This window comes from Polistes dominula, unplaced genomic scaffold (genome assembly GCF_049000335.1).
Source record: "Polistes dominula isolate Pdom_NZ unplaced genomic scaffold, Pdom_raw_medaka contig_15, whole genome shotgun sequence".
Taxonomy (NCBI): domain Eukaryota; kingdom Metazoa; phylum Arthropoda; class Insecta; order Hymenoptera; family Vespidae; genus Polistes; species Polistes dominula.
In genome coordinates, this window is record NW_028300915.1 from 6,402,217 (window position 1) to 6,419,414 (window position 17,198).

The 17,198-nt window shown below is 29.5% G+C and overlaps 1 protein-coding gene across 2 annotated transcripts in view; it reads right to left on the bottom strand.

Annotated features, from left to right (window-relative positions):
• LOC107071710 (protein O-mannosyl-transferase TMTC1) overlaps positions 1–17,198 on the bottom strand; it is a 174,325-nt gene that overhangs the window by 75,822 nt on the left and 81,305 nt on the right. For both annotated transcript variants that reach the window (XR_016175987.1, XM_015330933.2), the window contains exons 3-5: positions 7,431–7,504; positions 3,238–3,369; positions 2,262–2,334 (exon numbers count right to left, since the gene is read on the bottom strand). Coding sequence is in view for 1 of the 2 variants with exons in the window: in XM_015330933.2 (XP_015186419.1) it covers positions 2,262–2,334; positions 3,238–3,369; positions 7,431–7,504 (279 nt within the window). In the remaining variant the exon portion in view is untranslated. The remainder of the gene's footprint in view (positions 1–2,261; positions 2,335–3,237; positions 3,370–7,430; positions 7,505–17,198) is intronic.

Sequence of the window (17,198 nt, forward strand, 5' to 3'; positions counted from 1 at the left end):
GTACTCGCAACTTATCGAATCGTTAATCGATTATCACTCTCTTTTGTTTACTTCTCTCTCTCTCTCTCTCTCTCTCCATCTTTCATTTTTATATTTGATCACCGATACCTTCGCTTATCGCGACTTTTACGTACAATCGTAATTTGTATCACCAGGAAATGAATAAAACGCACGAAATGAACCACATTATTTATACCTTTTCACGTTGAATACCGTTTACATGGTTTTCATTGGACGTTATATTATAAATGAAAATTAATCCGCACACAAAACATTTTTTACTTAACTCGTCTATCGTTATAATTAAAACTGTCAATCTGTTGTACTCGTGCTTTTCGTAATTGAATTATGAGAAAGAGCGAAAAATCTAACAAATACAATCTCACATATAAACTCACAAAAGCACATAAAAGTACATAAAAAAGCACAGAGAGGATCTACAATAGAGAGTTAATGTGGTCAAGGAATCTGATAACTTTTATTTCCCATTACTGTATTCTTCATATCCATTGTCGATGTATATACATTGTCGGTAATACAAATTAATAATATTATTTGTACATGTACATTAGGGTGGGTCAAAAAAATGACTTATTTTTTTTTCAAGTGCCACGCAAAAATGGGTTCCTAGACACCTTAAAAGAATTCTCACCCAATATGAGCTCTTAATTTTAATAGGAAGATCCTCCGCATCGCAGTTTTTTCTTTTTTTTCAATCCAATAGATTAAAATTCATACCTCATTATTTATTGATTGTACAGAAAAATGTTTCAGACAAATTTTGTAGGAAATTTAATGCTCTACAAAAAAGGTATGTTATATTTTTTCCGTAAACCTCACCACTTGAATGATATTGAAGATTTAAATTTGATGATTTTTAGACAAATTTCATTTTTGTTTATGAATTTTATAACTCGACAATAAATGACTAATAAAAAGTGCACAATACAAATTTTTGTAGGAAAATAACTGCTCTATAAAAATGGTGTCTTATGTTTTGGCGATTAAATTAAGCGTTCAAAAGATATTCATCATCAAACTTTCATGTGTACTGATTTGTGTCTCTGAATATCTTTTGAACGCTTAATTTAATCGTTAAAACATAAGACATTATTTTTATAGAGCAGTTAATTTCCTTCAAAAATTTGTATTGCGCATCTTATAATAGTCATTTATTGTCGAGTTATAAAATTCAAAAACAAAAATGAGATTTGTCTAAAAATCATCAAATTTAAATCTTCAATATAATTCAAATAGTGAGGTTTACGGAAAAAATTTAAGATACCTTTTTTGTAGAGCATTAAATTTCCTATAAAATTCGTTTAGAACATTTTTCTGTACAATCAATAAATAATGAGGTATGAATTTTAATCTATTGGACTGAAAAAAAAGAAAAAACTGCGATGCGGAGGATCTTCCTATTAAAATTAAGAGCTCATATTGGGTGAGAATTCTTTTAAGGTGTCTAGGAACCTATTTTTGCGTGGCACTTGAAAAAAAAATAAGTCATTTTTTTGGCCCACCCTAATGTACATATAAATATCTAGGTGTCACGTAAGAGTGCTGAGAGTGTGAGTTGATTGCTGGATGTCTGAAAATCCTGTAGGGCTTCTACGCACGACTGATTCTACAAGCTTGGTTAAGAGGATTTTTGACTCACCCCCTGTTCAACCACAACAGTGAAACCACCCTTATTTTCTTGTTCTTCTTTTATTCATTGCAATATATATATATATATATATATATATATATATATATATATATATGTAAGCACTACTCCGTTTCTTTCTTATTCTCTTTTTTCTGTGATTTCTCTTCTGCACTTATACATATATACACTATATCTTTTTTCCAAGTCTATTTCTATGTCTACTCGCTCGGATACGCAACAATTCCTTTTCCGTTGCGTTGTCCTTTGATAATGTGATCGGTTCAGTGGGTTTGCGATAACGATGTTCTATATTACTATCCTATATTTCTAACGTTCATCGATAGTTAACAGACTAACGACTTGGTTTGGAATACTAAAAGGATCAAAATTAATTTTATTTTATCTTATTACATTATTTTCAATAATTTTAAAACAGGTGTTGGTATATTTGAAATTTTAATATTAAAGTAACTTGAAACGATTAAAATATATGCATATATAAATCAAACAGTTATGAAATTTATTAAAGTTGTTAATACCTAATTCATAGTAAGTTATTGAAAGAAATATATTCTATGAATATTAAGAAAAAAAAGAGATAATAACTTACTGAAACTAATAAAGCAGCTGCTCGTCTAGAAAAATGTCGCGAGTCTTCGTTCCATCGGGCTTCGGAAATAGATCTGTAATAGAAAAATTGTAAGGAAGATATTTTCAAGAAATAATCATATAATATTAAATATGAAATTTTGAATTATATCTTGTCATCGGACTTTAATACGCTATTATATTAGGATAATCCTTTTTAATTTAAAATACTTCATGCTAAATCTTGAAAATCTTGAAAATTGCTCTTTAATTTGTTCACCTTCTTTTTTTCATTTCAAAAATGGACATTTGTGTTCTCTCTCTCTCTCTCTCTCTCTCTCTCTCTCTCTCTCTCTCTCTCTCTCTCTCTCTCTTACCCCTTTCTAATAATTTATTCAAAAGAATAGTTTTATTTTTGCATAAATTACGAAAATATACGTAGGAATAGAAACTTTTCAGATATTCATTATGTAAACCAGACTTTTAAGCTTTCTATGATAATTATGTAAAAATGCAAGCATTATTGTATGAAAGTTTCATAAAATTATATGATGAACACGTGTATTTAACTAAACTACAAATTAAACGTTAATGAAAATTTGTCATCCGTACTTTTAGGCAGAATTACTATCATTTGTATTCTTCGACAATTGCAATACATTTATTAAGCGTTCGATTTATTTTCTTTTTTTTTATTACGATTACGATTAAAATCTTACAATTAATCGAAGTGATATCAGTCAAATAAGTTAATATTTATTTTTATTTTTTTCAAAAGATGGATCACAAAAATATTATTATCAAAATGATTTATGATTGATTTTTACTGTTACAAACACTTCTTATTAATTTAAATAAATAGCTATTTATACAAAACAATTTATGAGAAATTAAGACCGAATTAACAATGCATAAATGGTATTATTAAAAATGAAAAAATCACATCGTGATTGTAATTCTCGTATAAGACCTAAATATGGTTTCGTGCTTAAACTCACCTCCTGATTGAATGCCAGGAACGACAAAGGTCATAAAGAAGGTTTAGGAGTAGAACAGTAAAGCCAGTTTCCTTAGCCAACATTGACAGGGTACCGAGACACACACTGCTCCACACGTAAGCTGTTTGCTGACTGTAACAAAAGCAATTCCCTGAGGTTTAATTAAACAGGTTCATTTTATGAGCCGAATCATTGTAAAAAAATAAACAATTACAATTTTATCGTAAAATGTCAAACGAATTTCGTGTAGTTATTTTCTTATATTTTCTTTGAAATAATTGTATTCTCGATTCGGAATACGATTAGATTAATTTTTTTTTTAATGTAGTATAGAATCGTATTTTCTAAAAGGATAAGGAATTTAGACACACATATCTATTTCATACTAATAAATATTTCAACGAACAAAAGTATCTGCGAGACTATTCAATAATCCATTTTCTTCCTTTTTCCATTTTCTTATTTTCTTTTTCAACACTTTGAATTCGTTTCGTTTCGGATGGTTACGAAAAGAAGGATAAAGAACAATCGTACATTTTATAACACGAACTTATAATTAAATATTTCGAATTATCCAATTTAAATGCCAAGTTCTATAAATCCAGATTAGATGCTCGTTAATATCTTTTGTACGCTCCATCCTTGCAAAGTACAACTTTCCACACAATGAATAAATTATTATTAAAGAAGTTGGAAGAAACTTGACATTCCGTTAAAATAGTTTTAAACGATCTTTTTCTGTTCTAAAGAAAAAAAAAAGAGAAAAAAAGAGAAAATAAGAAAATGAGAGAATGAGAAAGTGAGAAAGAAAGTCAAAGAAAGAAACTAAAAAGGAAAAGTCAGTCTAGTAAAGTCGTTGAGGAGTGAGCGACATACCACAAAACTGGAACACAACTTTATTTAAAATCAAGTTTAATTATTTTTATTGTATTATTAAGCAGTACATATATTTCCGTAGAAACTTTTCCTTGAAATGATGTTACGTGCTATTTAACGATAATATTTATTTCTTATCTTATTTTTTTACATTTTCTTTAAGATGTGATCGCTTGAAAATAAACTAGAAACATTGATGTCAATAAACAATCTTTACCGGTTTTCTCTTTTTCTCGAAATATGAGAGATGTATTATTATAGATGTTCGTCGGACACTCCGCGTACATAAATTAATGCTAAAAGACAGGATACGTTACAAGGTGCCATTCGGGATTTTGGTGGTGAGAAATAGGGGATTTAGATGGTAGGGGGAAAAGGTTGAAGAGTGGAACGACGTGAAACAAGAGTACTTGATAGAATGGATCAAAATATATATAAAAAGAGAGGGGGAGAAAGAGAGAAAATTTTAAGCTAAAAGAGCATATCGTTCCCATTAAAGAACACAAAAACGTACTTTGGTCAACATAAGCTAAAAAATTGACCTCTTCAAAGTTATAAGTAATTTTCATTCAAGTTTTTTGGATTGCAAATAACTTGCTAAGTTCTTGCAACGTTCGAACTACCTATCTTTTTCTTGTGATATGAATACAGTAAAAATATTTACGAGAGTAGGTTAAAAAGTTTCGAGCATCAACAAAAATAAACTTTTATATCAATTTTTTTTCTTTTAATAAAAGTGAGTTTGATCGAATAAAAATTGTTTCTATCTTAGTCTTGAAACTTTTCAACTTATCCAGGTGTATACACTATGTTACCAAAGAACTTTCATAAAAAACCTAATCTTTATAATATATTTTTCTATAGAAATATTTATAATCTTAACTAAAAAATAATGCTTTATCAGGGTATGATAAAACACCCTGTCATTTGTTTATTATAGTTTCTCATAGAAATCCAGTAACTACTTATAAAACTGAGAATCCATTAATGATCAAAATTTGATTGTAAATATAAATGTACGATATTTTTGCAATGAGCATTGCTACCTTCTAATAAACTTCGTTTAGTTGATAAATTCGATGAAGCTACGAATTAATGATGCTCTTGCAATTTACTTAACAATACCCCTTGAAATGCGTTCGACGGAAATTCTTTTTTTTATTTATGGGCTTGTAACGAGATCGAACTAACTTTTCAATACAATTATTAAAAAGTAAGGACATCGGGAGCATGCTTAAAAACGTTTATTCTCACGTTCATTTGTCATTCATTCATTTGTCGTTTGATGAACTTTTTAATATTAATTAAACGCAGGTACAAATTTTTATAAGAAATGCAAAAGATATATAAATGTGAAATTTAACGAAAAGGACTTTCTTTTTTCTACCTACTCTCGTTTATAACTACATATGTACAAAAAAAATAATTACATTTTTTTGCTGGATATAAGATATTTATCTACGTCTCGTGATTAATGCGTATAAAATTATAGTACTTGTAGCAAGTACTAATAAGTAAAAATAAATAAAAAAAAATTAAAAATAATTAAAAAAGAAACAATATAAGGGTTATTTGTTGCGGAGAATAAAAAAAAGAAAAGAACGAAATAATGTAGAAAAACAGAGGAAATGGAATGAGGCGAAGATATATATACCACTATGAAAACATAGGTTTAATAACGTAGACAGATAGAAACTATACATGCATTCCATCGTTGAATGCAAAAATAAGCAGGAACAATGAAAAAAGTGGAACACAGCACGTAGCCGTGTTACTCGTTTGCTCTTTCGTACATACAGTATGCCTGTGATTCATTACTTAAAATGATGACGGTTGACCTATTAACCTCCTTTTTTTCACTTTTGGTCGCACTCTTTGATTACATCTCCAATCTTTCTTTCATTCTCTCTGTTCGATCATATCTTATTTTATTTCCCTATTGACATGTTAATTTCTAAGTTGAATATTTCTTCGTGTTAAATTAACAATAATAATTGAAAGCTCCATTACGATATTCGATATCCCAACAAATAATTAAAAGAAAAATTAATTATTGCAATTAAACATACGTTCATCAAACGAGATCATTTAATAAATTTTATGATTGTCCCATGTAGCAGAATCATCATAGTCGCTTCTTTGTTTCGTATGTTTATTTACAAAAACGTTCAAAGTATTATGTTATATCTAATTGTAAATCTAAAACGTGAAACATTTTAATAGTAAATATTTTTTTAGAATTCATTGATTTTCGATTCAGTAATGAACCAATTGAATTACTGTCGAAATTCCATTTTTTCTTCTTTTTTCTTTTTAAATTTTCAATGACGTACCACAAGAATAGCAAAATATTGAAGGAGATGATGAATACCAATCCAAATGATGAGCTTAACAATAGATTTATTTGTTCGTTTCGATAATCTCACTTGTGAGAATCTCTTGAGACGATTTAATCACTTTTATTTTGTATCTTCAGAATAGAATAAAGAAACAAATAAAAAGATATATTGAATGGTAATTTTCGTTTAATAATTCATCGAACGTATTTCAATGTCACTTCGATTATTCGCGAAATTGACGAGTTACGCGTGCAAGCAATGCTTTTTTTAAAGCATTTACCAACAAAACTGATACCATCATTTTTAACCATTTCCTATTCTCTCCACCCCCTCGTATCCTTTAGCCCCCCCCCCCTCCGTCTCTATCTTTTTTTCTTTCACTCTCTTTGGGAATATCGCAAACGGTTACAAAGAAATGCATAGAATTTTTTAACGCAAAAGCTTAGGAAAAAAGTGGGTCGTCTTGCATACAATATGAAGCAGACAGAATGTGAACAAAATTCCAAGAGACGTCTCGTTTTAGCTTCCTATCATAATGATTTCTCAGACGGAAAACCTAGTTTTCCTTAACATTCAGATACGATAGATTTATTAAGACGGATTTCAGGTCGCGTAATATTTAAAAGACATTTCAAATATATCGAAAATACTATACGAAGTATAGACGAAATTTTGACATTTACTAATCAAATTATTTACTTTCTTCTTTTTACTAATTCTATCGAATAGTAGTACATTATTAAAAACAGAAATAAAATCACGTACTCTTCTGAAATGATAAAAATGTAGAATTAATGATTTTTGAATTTACGTTTGATCTCCAATAAAATATTTTTTTTTTTTTTACGAACTTATATGAGCCTACATCGAAACACTTGTTTCGTCGATATATTTAAAAGTCTTTCGATATTACGCATTATCTGTACAATAGAAGATCGATGACCCGAAGAAGTTGATGTCAAAATAAGTTAAACTCACCCATGATAAACCAGGAAGGAGAGTAGGAAAAAGATGCAGGCGAGAACATCCGCTCTACCGACGATGCCAGTCACCTAAAATAAAAAAAAAAATAAAAAAATCTTAAAACACAATATCGTAAATGGCACGCGCTGTATCGATTTTTTGTTACGTTACTTTTTCTTCCTACTTATAATATCTATACAATTTTATTCATATCTTTCCTAACTTATCCACAAATAATTACAATTATTAATGTAATAATTTGTCGTAAAATCGTAAATATTTATTACAACTTATTTCAATATTTTGTAAATCATTCATATAATATAAATCAAAATATAAATAAATATTTATTACAATCACTGATATTTAAAATAATAAAACTTAAATCGTGGAACTGTACCAACTTAAATGACGACGACAAAATTCATTGCACGTCAAAAATTAAATTATAAAAGGAAAGAGATTATAAACAACGCTAACTAAATAACGTTCTAAAATATGATCTTCAATTAATTCAACACGGTGCTTACGTGACTTACATCCTGACGAGAACTACCTTTCTTCTACCTTTCAAATGGTCGTGCCATCCTTTTTTCTTATTTCTTCTTTCTTTCTTTTTTCCCATTATCATTTTCTCTCACTTTCACAGATATTTTTGTTACGATTCGATCTATATCCTTTTTTTGGATTATCAAACAAAAAAATGAACTATATGGAATCGTTAGTTTGTATTCTACCAAAACAAATCATGTGTCGTTCAAGGAAGCCCAAATCATATACATTCTCTTATTTCTTTATCACCCACACACATACGCACGCACACTATGTATATTTATTACTAAACTATAAAATATAGCAAAAATAAACAGAGAATGACTGGTTTTTAAATATATGACATCTTTCTGGCTCTCTTATAACAATTTCATATTTCTAATAAAATAAAGATATAAAAAAGAAGTGAAACGTTAAGACAAGATATTAGGAAAAGTCAGAAAATAAAAGAAAATAAAAGGAGAATCCTTAGTACGAAGCCTATCAACGAATGCAACGTTAGTGAATAAACGTGATTTTCAAGAATTTCAGAGAACTAACGCCGGAAACTGGACTTCCTTCCATCCATCCTTCCTTCCTTCCTTCCTTCCTTCCTTCCTTCATTCCTTCCTTCCTTCCTTCCTTCTATTTTTCCATCTCTTCTACTTCCACGCCTATTTAACTGAAATACCAAGTGCATTTTAAAAATTTACAAAGCTCGTCTATTACGATAAAGTATCCCTACTTGCCATCCCTAACGAATTAATTCCGCGAGGTGGTTACTAAAGGTATAAGAGGAAAGAAAAAAAAACAAGACAAAAAGACTAAGATAGAGAGGAACGAGTTAAAATAAAGAAAGAATTTAAGAAAATGTGTAAAAAAAAAGGTGAGAAATCGAGAAATTTACTTGAATCTATCTCACCACAATGCAAAATTATAGTACCCTTATTCCCTTTTCTAATCCAATACATCGAATGAATTTTCAACACTTCTTTTCTCTTCTTGCAAGCTGAAAAATAGAACATGGAGTAGAAGTACTTTAAATGTACGATACATTTCAGAATGTATAAGAAATTTTTACTCTTTTACGTTACACGATATCTTTTTATTATTTATTATATTATTAGATACCATTCATGAATTTTCATTCATATTTCAGTATATATATTTCAATGACATTTATAAACAGAATCCATTACTGATAGATATTAGCATTATCGTTAAATTGGAAACTGTAATTACTGATACGAAAGACAGTGATGAATATTCACTTTAAATCCAACTAGGGCCACGTCAAGAAGTAATTAATCACAGAGTTACAACGACGTGACGACAAAAGTGGGTCATGTATTTACGCACTCGTATAAAAGACAAAAACGTCAAATCATAACTCACGTTTCTATAATTTCAATGTTTGAATTTTAATAACATACATACATACAATCTACATATTATATACATTTATTATTGTAACTAGTTATGTATTTAAATAATAAGACATATAATAATTATTTATTCATATTAGGTCAAATTTTTCTAAAAAAAGATCGTACTGATTAATATAAAAATGATTTAAATATTTATAATTTTGAATTACAAAACATTTATTATTTGTTTAAATACAAAATGGACGATGATTTGAATGAAATTATCTTTATCATTATTATTATTATTATTATTATTATTATTATTATTATTATTATTATTATTATATTATTATTATTATTATTATTATTATTATTATTATTATTATTATTATTATTATTATCATTATCATTATTGGTTAATTTATCTGATTTTGAAAGTTAGAAAAAATTAGTATAAATCACGCACAAAAAATAATATTCCATCAATGTCAAGATAAATAAAAACAGATCACGAAGTGTTTTATAAAACATCCAAGAGCTATATGATCGAGGGTTCTACTTTAAGGTAACAGAGATTATTCTTACTACCTTGCGATAAATTTCTTATATAATCTCGGATATATCAAAAAAGATTACTAACAATTTTCCAAAATATCAAGGATTATCCCAAACCAACTTAACCGAAGAAAAATTTATACCGGTTTTTGTTTATAGAATAGAATTATACAATGATCTCAAATATCCAAAATTTTATTAACACAATCTGTTTTTTATAAAATACTATGGTATATAATAAATTGATTTTTGATGCAATCGCATAATTTGTTATCTACGCAGCATAGATTGCACCCATATTTAGAGAAGGATAAAATAAACAATAAATATAGTCAAATAAAATAATACTATATGATACTATTTTAAGATATCAAATATAATATTTATAAATATTTAAAAAATACAATACTAAATATATACGTTTTCTTAAAATGAATTTAAAAAAAAAAGAAACGAAATAAAAAAATGTTTAACAAAGAAAAAAAATGAGATTTCATTAAATTAATTGAAACATCAAATTATATATATATATATATATATACATCGATATAATTTTCGAAATAAAAGTATCTCCACCCTTACCCTCCTTCTCCTTATTAACTCGATAAATCAAGCCGAATTTTAGACTATATTGTATGGAACTAGATCACGTTTTCTGACAAGGATTCATGTACGTCGATATAAAAGGTCTCTCCTTAGGTTTTCTTTAGTTCCTAAGAAAGATGGGAAGGATAGCCATCTAAAAGAAGCGTGCGTTCGTCCAACTCGTTACTAGTTTGTTCCAGTTACTGTACTTAGCTCTAACTCTATTACCATCTCACTCGTTCGAGAGTTCTAATTGATTATATGGAGCGGTAGTTCTCCCTAGGAGTTCGCTCGTTACTTCGAGGTTGCTCATCCACCCTCCTTATTTTATCTCTTCTTCTTCTTCTTCTTTTCTTTCTACGTCGACTATCGTATCTTTTACTCCGAGAGGAGTTATATTTACGAGTTACGTTACGGATAAACGAAAACAGAATAGAACAAATACTTACTTGAAACTTAAATAAGTAAAGCTTGATTGTTAAACTAGTCGATTAATTCTATATAATTCTCTTTTTTTCTTAAAGAAAATTTTTTTCATTAAATATATAATAATACAACGATTAAACTTTTTGTTTATATTCATCAAACGTCTATGTTTTTCGAAGAATGATTAAAAAGAAATAATTTAACATTCGAATAATTATTTTTAACAATCATACATATAGCCGTATGTTTGTAATTTGCATTTACAATTAAAAATATAAAAATATATACGCAAAATCATCTACTAGGGATAAAACGCGTTTTTCGGTTGGAAACACACATTACTCGTATTCACACGCACATGGTTCCCCAAAAGTTTCAGTATATGTAATTTCATCTCTTTTTTTTACGCCGGATGCACTGTTTAATTGCCTTCCAACGTTTAGTTCTTAAATTTTTTACTCTGTAACTGGGATTGCATCCAACTATAACTAATTTTCCATTGATAAACTTGTTCGTTTCTCGTATTAAAGTAATCAAGAATCTGGTATTCAATGTCAATAATATATGTTATTTCGTATAAATATTTTTAAATAAATGCAATGAATATATTTTAACTAGATAAATATTATATATAATATAATACGAAGAAAAAGAATAAAACGTATCGATAAAATAAAATATAGAGATGGAAAATTTATCGAGAGAAAACAAAAAATAAAAAAAAGAAACAAAACAAACAAAAAAATTCGAAATAGGAACAAGCCTTATCATAGTGAGCTGTCATTCTTTCTTTTGTTTTTGCTCTAACAATATCTGACAACGACATTTCGTATGATAAAAGAGCTATTATTCGCCTCGGTAACTCTGATCGATGAACTTCTCTCACACACATACACGAAATGTGTTTTTAGGATTACGTCGAGAGATCGCGAAAAAATTTTTCTAATAAAAGTCCAATAACAATGATCAATATCGACAAATTAATATGCAGACGTTACTACATCCTTTCTTGCAGATTTCTTTTTTTTTTTTTTGGTAAAATTTTGTAAAATTTTTTGTAAAATTTTGTGTAAAAAACAAAATTTAAAAATAATGAACAACAGTTTATAATTATAATGAACGTGAAAATGTACTTTTGTAAAGGCTTAACGTTATGAGTTTACTCGGATCACAGAATTATTTAAAAGAAGAACAAAAATGTCTAAACAAGTTGACTATTTAATATTTGTTATTTTTTAAACAATTACATTTTTAAAAAAGATGTTAAACTTGAATGAAAATTATTATTGAAAATAATCACCTTGAGTAGGAAACTTTGATATTTGGAATAAGCTACTGATTCACTAAATAAGACAAAAATTATGATTGTGAACAATTCGTAGCATAAAGCTTTGCCAAGGCGTAGGAAGAAAATGACCCAAGATATTTTTAGATTCTCATTTTCATTCTTTTTTATGCATTAAAGCGAGAATATAACAATCAAGCAATGCAGAAGGTAGATTATGAGAATAAAATGTATCATCTCTGGGACTTATATAAACGCTCATGTATAAAAATAAGTGACTGATGAGTAAAATTCGTTTATAAGAGTATAAAATATTTACGTTATTTCTATCATCATCTTGAATATAATCGTAACAAATTCAATGAATAAAATGAAAATGTATGTCAAGTCGCGACAATAGCAAAAAGCATACTATTAGATTTCATATAAGAGTATAGCTCACTTTTAAGTGAAGAATTTCCTTTCTTTTTTTTAAGTATAAAAAGTTTAAGGACTTAATCTATTGGTCAATGAGAGTAGTACGGTCAACTAATTTGATCTAATTAATGTACATCGAGTGTGCGTGATCGTGTTCCTCGTAAAGATAAGGGAACGAGAACATGAAATGGATATGAAGAGGATAGTAGTTCCATTGATAAGGTGACGATCACACTGCTATTATATTTTAGCACAATACGCCAAGGTATTGCTGGCTACTGGCCAGGAGCCGAACTACTATACGTAGAAATAAAAATGATATTAAATTTAGTCAGAAGAAAAATTTGATTGTATTATATGAATCATAATCATCAATTATTAATCGATTAACTTTTCAAAAGATACCCAATATAAAATTCAAATATTTTTCCTAAACGTTGTTTTACAAAATGTGTTGGGGCCTAAATTCCTCAGTTAAGAGTCCTCTAGATATTACGTATGTGCTATGATGTGGAGAATAAAGGGTTAAGTTCAGGTGTAAAATAAAACACGTGGTTGAGCCAATCAAAGATGCGAAGCTTTATTGGCTCGTCATGGAAAAGCCTTGCGGCACAAAAACCCTGGATGATATTTGTAAGTTACAACAATGAAGATCTACCACGTGGCGTTGTCACGAGGGAAATTATTATATATTTCGCGGGAAAAAAGTATATAATGTAACGATCTCACCTCTCGCACGCCTCACGTGTAGCGATCACAACCGTAAAGGTTGTGGGGCAGAATACGCTTAAGTTCACAACCGTAAAGGTTGGGGTGTTCCTATTGTCGTTCCTTGTGAATCCTTAAGTCCTTTGTTCCTTGTGGCTTCTTAGATGCTGAAGATGTATCGTCGTAGGCGTACGGTGATGAAATAGGAAGAATATCCTTTTGTACTAGCCCAGCAGGGCGTATGTGTTAGGGATGCGAGAGGTGGGGGTGCGAGAGATAGTGGTAACTATCGTAGCGCTTCGATAGTCGCTGGTAGTTATTCGATACTCGTAACAAGTATCGATCTAGAATCTTAATCGATAGAATCGCACGCGCGCATTTTGAATATAGCTAGTTACCGTACGATCATTTCGGATCGTACAAAATGTATATTTTTTTGTTAGCAACCCCCATCCCAAGATGCCCTACGATATATTATATGGTAACAATATTATAATAAATAAATCCTACAATTATCTTACACTTGATACTGTGCATTCGTCTCATTCTCTCGAAACTTAGTTTTTTAAAGGTTTTACTTCTAACACGTGTGATCTGCACACATGTTTTTTTTTTTTTTTGTAAAGAGAAACTGAAAGTTTAAGAACTTTAATATTACAAAGAAGATTTTATTAAAGAAAAGTGTACCATGATGTAGAAAGATAAAGATAAACAGAGCTGTTATCTTCCAGATAAGAAAGAAAATAAAAAAAGGGCTATAATGTATCTTGCCAAAAATCTATAATGTTAGAAGCAACTTTTTTTTACAGACATTAAATCTCATATAAGATTTCTACGGTTTGAAACGTGCAACTATTTCCCATTCTTGACTTGTTTTCTTTCGTTTTCAACTGTATTCTGACAACAACGTCGTTAACCTCGTCTAAAACTCGTCTCGGTAGTTGGCAGTAGAAAAGGGTAACGCAGTGTGAACGACGGGAACGAAAGGACCAACTAGGTATTTTGTTTCTTTTCTTTTCTATTTTACTTTTCATTTTTACTTTTCGCTTTCTCTTATTTTTTTACCATTATACATTTCCTCTATATTTTATTTTGCAAACAGTCTCGTTCTATCCGAGCGCTTACTCCTTCCATAATTTTCTTTATTATGAATGCAAACTTAACAAATATTCCCAAACTCACATTATATAATTACTACGCAAAATATGAACTACAAACTGATCTTAGAATTTTTCTTTTTTTCCTTGATTGATCGATCCATAAAGTTTTTTAATGTAAAAAACATAATGTTACTCTAATTGCGATTATAATAATAAATTTGTGCACCTCGTCGAAATAAAAATCAGATTCACTTGAAAGACAGAGAAAGATAGAGTTCATACAAGAACGCTAACCATTTCTATTAATTTACGAAGAAATCCAAAATACGACTAAGTCGAGCAAAGAAAATCTTTAATTTCTAATTACAGCTCGCATGCAACGAACATTCTTACCAAAAGTATTCCCTTTAATTACCAAATTTACTTCTCGATATCGCAAACTCAAAGTATTAAATTGAATTCTCTTGATGGCAGTAGGTATCGTGCACTCGGCTACCTTTAATAAGTTTCAATTAAGAGTAAGCGCATAATCGCTTTTCTCCAAAGTTGAACTTCATTTTCACCGTTACTGCTTGCTGTTATCTATAATCATGAAAATAGTAGCTTTCTTCTCATTGTTCCCTTTTACATTTAAAGATCTTTGAAGGATGCATAATTAAATAGGATACCTTGTATCATTAAATTAACATTACTTTTTCTATTAACTTTAAGAACAATCGTATGATAATTATCCTTAGAAATATCGATCGTCCATAATTGTAAACTGATATAAGAATAAATTCGTTACCTTCATTTTAAATTCATTGTATCAAAAATAATAAATACTATTTGAAATAATAACAAATGTACGATTACTTTATAGGTAAATATAATAAATTTATTTAAAAAAAAAAAGAAAAAAATATCGAATCAATAATTATACTTAATATTTATAATCTATATAAGTACCTACCGATCGAATTCTATCCAAGTTATACGAGAAAGGAATCTCTTCGCGATAGTTTTCGATCTGTTACTAATACTATTACAGGAAGATTGGTAAAGGAGAGAATTCGCAATGTACGTTCTTCGTATACGGCGTTACCACGCTATCATCGACGGCATCCACAAAGCGGTTCGAGCACGCACGGACGGTTCTGGTTTCTCCAAGGAGAACCTAATAACCAGAGAACGTCGTGTTCGAAGTTCCTTTCCTTTCTCCTACCGAAGAAGGTCCAAGTCCACGTTTCTAACCGGCAACCAATCCGATCGCGAGCTTCCACTTCCTCGACCCTTCCTTTTATCTACCTCACCCCTTCTCTTTCTCTCTCTTTCTCTCTTTCTCTCTTTCTCTCTTGAAAGTTTCTCGTTCCGTAGAGCGGCAATATCCTTTAATGAAATGTCTAATCGGCCGTACGAGACAACCGCATCACTATCGCGTTCCCCAATACTATCAAAAGATTTTTCTCCGTTTGTCCACAATTACCGTTTTATTTTTCCTTTTTCTCGATATTCTTCTACCATTTCACTAACGTTTAAAAGATTTATTTATATAGTAGAAAAAAATTGCCTATTTGGTAAAAAAAGAATAAAAAAGGAACACGAAAGTTATTGGAAATGGATAGCTTATATAATAATAAGTTATTTTTTAGAAATACAAATATAATACGTTAATAATTGTTTATTTTAATAAATTTATTTACTTAATGGATTTTAAATAAAAAGAAAGGATTATTAATTTTTACATCGACTTTTATCATAATTCATTTGTTATTCATTTTACGAATAAGACATTAATTGTCTCGAATGATACTTAAAGATATGAGATTAATTAACGATTGTAATACCAATAATCTACGCTGTTGTCATTATAATTCTATAAAAATATTTAGATCGTATCGCATTTTTGAAAAAGTTTCGTAACATTTAAAGATTCTGCTTTTAGAAAACGCCGAAAGAAAAGATAAACGCATAAATATATAATGCATCGGTAGCTAGAAGTACATACATACATACATGCATGCATACGTATATACGTGTATATGTAAATGCATGTGTATATACATATTCACATAACGAGAACACAAGGTTTTAGATAAGAAAAGGAGAAGGAAAGTTTGGTTGCCTTGAAGCCGTCTTTAAAAGGAGAAATGTCGATGTTGGAAGAAGCTCTGAGAAAGAAAAAAAAAGAAAAAAAGTAAGAGAAATATAGAAGCATGGACAGTGGAATAGGATGGAACGAGGAATGGAAGATGTAGTGGGAGAAAAAGGTCGAACGAAGTAAACACTCTTCGAGCCAAAGCCCTTTTCCTATGGGAGGAACTGGCAAGCCTCTTTTCTTGCAACTTGCATAAAACCATTTCCCAGTTTCAGCCAGACCGAATTCGATGGACTTTCCTTTTGCAAACAACTAATGTCGTGGTCTGAAAACTCAAAATTGCGTCTTAAATTATACCGTATATGCACCCCTTTTTGCAAAGCTCCCTCATTGGATTTTCTCGGATTTGTTATTACACTACCGCCAACGTTGGAATCTTTTATCGCGAGAACACGTTAAATTTAACAGTACAACCTCTCTCTCTCTCTCTCTCTCTCTCTCTCTCTCTCTCTCTCTCTCCCTCTAACCGTTTTTATATGAGTTCGATATAACAAGATATAAACTAATATACTCTCAAATGATTGTTTCCCTTTTTAATAATACTTCGTTGATATTTTACTTAACTCGACACAATTTCTATTACCTGTGCGTGAGCGTGTGAGTGTGATGAAAATATTTCACGAAGTATTGAAAGAAGTAAATGATCGGAAAAAAAGAAATGTATTCCCAAGA